Genomic DNA, 5516 nt, shown 5'->3' on the forward strand with positions numbered 1-5516 from the left:
TGATAATGTTTATTGTACGACATCTCGAAGTGTTTAATTTCTAGATGCATTACATAGCACGGTGAGTTTTTAACAACATTTGAGAACCATTAAGTTCTTGGCCTGCCACCATAAAGCCCGCAAACAAGCATCTGGAACTTCTCAGAAAGTCTTGTAAAAGTTCCCATGAAACAGAAAGTAAAGGAAAAGCCGTGCAGATATTTAGCTTTGTTTTTATTGCAGGACACAGAACAACTTCCACAAGATCCTAGCTTTACACAGCGGACAAAATAATATCTCTTTAGTGCACATACGTTCACATTCAGACATCCATTCAGACATCAAACACGCGCAAAAACACACATCCACTCTCTTGCAGGAGGCGCCTTCTCCCTGCAGAGGCTCTTTTCAGGTCCATCTGTTTACACTCATGTCTCAGTTGATGCCAAAAGAAAACAACCAGACAGACAGACCACAGCCCCATCTTAAAATCTCATCTAATTAATAATATTCATCACTAATCTCGCCTAAGTATTCATAAAAAGAATGGTTTGAAGCGCATTTTGGGGACAAATAGCTGCAACGATTACTTAAACAAGAGTTGATGTGGATCACGCACTGTGTTTTGCTTGGATGAGTATTTCACCTATCATGTGTTTGGGGTGGTGGGGAGTTGGAATGTGTTCAGTTGGATCATCACACGGACAACACCCCCTTGGTGCCGGGTTAAACTCTGTGAAGCCAGCTGAACACTTTCCATGATTAAATGGATTGAAAGTACACATGCTGGCTCTCGACTATGTCAGTCCCACCAAAGGTGCAGTTGTGCCACGACAGTGAAGACACATGGAGAGGTAAGTCAAGAGGACTGGCCAATAGAACGTAGTGCTGCTTGGCGGTGGTGGGTCCCGAGGTGTGCGGGAACAGATGGGACATTGGAAGGGGAGATGAGGAAGGGGGGTGCAGGTCAAGCGGGGGCCACCTGGCTGGAGGAGACGGATGAGGTCTGAGTTTTGGATACGGCGGCGGCGGCCTCGTCATCTCCAAAGGGGTTTCTCCCACAGCACACCGTGGTGAGCATGCAGTTTCTGAACTGGAGGGATAAAACCGTAAACATCAGAGTCACACTGATACACCTTCTCATGTATTAGAGCAGAAGTAGAAACAAAATTGTACTTCAGTGCAGTACTTGACATGATGTACTCTTCCCCCCCGCTTTAACTACAGCTCTCACACTCAATAAAACAGATCTGGGGTATTTGCGTCACATACCTGTCTGTTTAGCAGGATGTAGATGATTGGATTGTAGAGAGCAGCACTCTTGGCGAAGAAGGCCGGAGCGGTCATGAAGACTGGTCCAAACTCAGTGCCCTGATTGGCGAAGATGTACCATGCCACAGTGGCGTACGGCACCCAGCACACCAGGAAGGAGATCACCATGACGATCACCATGCGTGTGACCTCTCTCTCCGCTCTCTGGGTGGTTTCAGACTCCTGCTGCTGGGCTGCAGCCTGAGCACAGGCAGACTCAAGTTATTAACTTATTGAAGCTCTAATCTGTGATCCAAAGTAAAGAAAAGGCTCGGCCCATTACCAAAATTAAAGAGCACAGGATTAGCAAAGCAAAATGAGTGACTGTAGATTTCACTGTCCATTAATTAAAAAAAAAAAAAAACAATCACTCATGTTTTCTCATCCTGATGAAGGTCTGTTTACATTTGCAATGGTTTCAAACGCAGCCGTAAAACAAACTCATCGAGTTTACTTATCATTATTAAGTAGGACTCTCCAATTAAATATGCAAATATGTCTTTAATTTATGTTTCAGAGTCAAAATATAACTTCAACATAACCTCAAGAGATTTAAACTTGAAATAAAGCGATGGATTTTGGCCTTTTGGGGGAAATGAGCTGTGAACACAACAATAACATGTTATTCCTACCTTTAAACATGTTACTTAAAAGATCCAGAGTTGGATTTTGTGAAACAATTTTGTTTTCGATAACTGAGAACGAGCCCTTTATATCTACAGAGGGAGCGTGTCTGGGTGTGTCCTCTTCAACAGAGGCCGGCATGTTTCCACAGTAGCCCAGAACAGACAAACCAACCCCTGGCCATAGAGAGGGCTTTTCACACTTTTAGCAGGCACCGTAGGGGAAGGTGGGTAAGACGAGGGGTGTTCAGTTGGTCACAATTTGCCTCCTCGCTGCTTAACGCCACTGAATCCAGAAACAAACTGGACTCTGAGTCCTCAGCGCAGAATCCAAATGTATCTTTTTATAAATTGTGTCCAAGATTATTTTTTACTCATGCCTTAATGTAAAAGCAGGATCTCACTGATGTAGCTGGTTGAGGTGAAGCTCGTTTGCAACTAACATTTTGCGACTGCAACTCATAATTATTTTCATTTATAATCTGCAGATTTTTTTTTCTCCATCTTTGATTGCTTGATGTTTTTTTGTTTTGTTTTTCTTCACAAAATTATGAAAATAGTGGGGAATGCCATCACAGTTACTCAAAGCCCAAAGTGACAGCTTGGTGAGGATTACAATGCTTTGACCAACCAAAAATCATTTAAGTTATTAAAAGAAAGTAAATGAAAAAGCAGCAAATCCACAATTTGTAGAGCTGGTCTAGCATATTTTTGTTAAAAATGAGTGAAATGCTCATCAAAATAGCTGCCAATTAATTTTCTCTCAGTTGACTAATTGGTTAGCTCATCAAAATCCAAAGTGAACTTTTATAATTTCCTTTTCAGCATTTAAAGTTTTTCCTTAACATTTTTGTGTAGTTCTGTATTTTTTCAAAATCCACCACTACAACTTTGTCTGGCTAATCAGGCGTGTTACATATATGAAATAAAAATGTTGATATCGCCATGTGTCCAGAGCGTTTCCACAGCAAATACTGTTTGCACTTCTAGAAATTAAATTCTGTTGGGGGCGGGGGGTTCCTTTAGATATCTGATACAGTTGTTAGTCATTTATGGGTTAACTGATCAATCGTTTCAGCTGTACTTATATATACTATCAGTGTAACTGTTGGTTCTGTATGTTTGTTTGCAGCAGTGTAAATTTCTAAAGTAACGACTGACTAAATCTGTCAAATAATTTGTGACATAAGAAGTACAATAGTTATCTCTTAAATGCTGTAAAAGTATAAAATGGCATGAGAAGTAAAGTACAGGTACCTTAAATTTGCACTTATCTGCAGTACTTGAGTAAATGTACCCAACTACATTCCACCACTGTGTATTGTTGTAATAAAAGTATAAAATATTGTTGCTTTAACCTCAGCATTCTGTTTGATAATGCATAAGCAGTCATGAATAGTTTAATGTCGTTATGCTATATTAATGAGGGCACCAGGATGGCACAGTGAGCAGGCAGACTGCCCTCCAGCTGGAGGACCAGGGTATAAGCTGCCATGTTGGCAATGAGCTGCCCTCCTGAAGTGTCCTTGAGCCATTAAATCCCTCGCATCTCCAGAGACTCTGCTCTGTGTTGTGGCTAACATCCCTAAAGGTAAAAAAAAAAAAAAAAAAAAAAAGAGGAAGGAGAAAGAAGGATCTCTCTACAGGGATAAACAAGGTACCACATCCTCATTATTAACATTGCATCTGGCAGCAGTGATCTTACCGCTCGCACGGTGCAGAGCAGGCGACTGTAGCAGAAGAAGATGATGAAGAGGGGGATGCAGAAATGGAGGACAAACATATAGATGACAAACGAGGTGTTGTGGATCTCGGGCTTGGGAGTGTAGTAGTCAATCCCGCAGGAACACTGCATTCCCTCTGGGATGTACCTGCATTCACACATGTAATCCAAATCTAAGAATTTCCATCAACACCATCACACTCAGCATTTGTTACTACGCGTGTATCTTTGAGTAAGTGTGCAGTGGTAAATAAACAACAGTACAATATTGTGTGGCAAACACGGTCTAGACACTGAAACATACAGTACCGGGACCATCCGAGGAGAGGGGGAGCGGCACAGGTGAGGGCCATGATCCATGTGAACGCCAGCCCAAAGATTGCGTGTTTCTCCCCGAAGCGGAAGTTGGTCATTGGCTTGCAGACCACAATGTAGCGCTCAATAGCCAAAACCACCAGAGACCAGAGAGCAATCTCTCCTAAGAAAAGAAATAAGGCACTGTACTATAGCCCTGTTACTGGATATTAAACTCCTGTAAAAAAGACAGACCTACTGCCAAATCTCTCTCAAAAATTGATGTTAAAAATATCAAATACAAAAGTGACACAGACTTAAATGAATCTAAACAAAAGCATCTTACACACAACATACACCTACAAACATTTGCACATCTCCATGTCTTACCTCCTAAGGTGGCAAAGAAGCCTTCGATGTTGCAGCCGATCTCCCCTAAGACAAAGTAGGCATGCAGGGCTGTGTAGAGGGTGACCGTGAAGCCCCCGATGACCATAAAGAGGTCGGCCACTGCCAGGTTGAGCAGCACGAAGTTCAGCGGCGTCCTCAGCTTTTTGTGCTTGACAGTGACATAGAGGGTGAGGGAGTTGATTGGGAGTGCGGTGATGATGAGGAACAGCATGTACGCAGCGACGAGAGAGTACTTCCAGGGCTCGGCCAGGTAGTACTGCGGGTACTCAAACGGGCTCCGAACTACCCCAGTCTTGTTAGACATGGGGACATAAAAGTTGGGTCCTTCTGTGCCATTCATGGCTGCGGTGGGTGATAGGGTTTTTTTTCTTCTTTTTCTTCCTCTGAGACCTTGACACTGAATAAAAAGGTCTCTCCTCAGAATAAAATACTGTGAGGGAGTCTTGTCTCGCAGCTGTAGTGCAAATGGGGGTGAGAGGACGGCTGGAGGGATGGATCTTGCAGTAAGTAAGACTTTCTCTGGAGCCCCCTGAAGAGGTGCGGCACCTTTTAACCAGCCGGTCGGATTAGGGACGTGTTAGGGAAAGTGTTAGCAGAGATGGAATTAAGACAGTCAATCTCAGTCTCACTCCCTCCCACACACACACACACACACACACACACACACACACACACACACACACACACACACACACACACACACACACAAAGCATTACAGCAGAAACCTCCACAAATAGCTATGCGGTATGTTAAGCATTTTCAAGGTGAGAGGTTGCACCCGCTGCTGTCCGAAACCCACAATTACTGTCATGTGCATCAATGCATCATTAGAATGAGATGAGAGTGGAGAGTGTGGGAGGAGAGGCAGAGAGGGAAAGCGGGCTATTTGTGATTTAAACCACGCCGAGTGGACAAACTACAAATGAAATTTCTTGAGCAATCCAACTTATTTGCATCCGTGAAAGCCTAATCCCTCGCCACTGCATAATGCAGAGCTCAGCTCATAGCCGTAAGTGTAATCAGAATCAGTGGGGCATACCGCTCATGGCATGCACTCGTCCTCCAGCCCTCTCTCTCTCTCTCTCTCTCCCAAGAATCCCAAAGTTCAATCTGCGAGAGCAAGAAGTTCATATTAGTCAAGTTGCTTTAGTAACATCATTAAGGAAAGCCGCTG

The 5516-nt window shown here is 43.4% G+C and overlaps 1 protein-coding gene across 1 annotated transcript; it reads right to left on the bottom strand.

Annotated features, from left to right (window-relative positions):
* Nucleotides 1-196: 196 nt before the first annotated feature.
* Nucleotides 197-5019, bottom strand: LOC119022580 (rhodopsin-like). The gene is made up of 5 exons (XM_037103591.1): nucleotides 4321-5019; nucleotides 3946-4114; nucleotides 3619-3784; nucleotides 1252-1491; nucleotides 197-1072 (listed from the first exon to the last, which is right to left on the bottom strand). The coding sequence occupies exons 1-5, from the start codon at nucleotides 4679-4681 to the stop codon at nucleotides 947-949; spliced, it is 1062 nt and encodes a 353-aa protein (XP_036959486.1). The 5' UTR covers nucleotides 4682-5019; the 3' UTR covers nucleotides 197-946.
* Between the last annotated feature and the right edge of the window lie 497 nt (nucleotides 5020-5516).

The sequence above is a fragment of the Acanthopagrus latus genome, chromosome 7, assembly GCF_904848185.1.
Source record: "Acanthopagrus latus isolate v.2019 chromosome 7, fAcaLat1.1, whole genome shotgun sequence".
Classification (NCBI taxonomy): Eukaryota; Metazoa; Chordata; class Actinopteri; order Spariformes; family Sparidae; genus Acanthopagrus; species Acanthopagrus latus.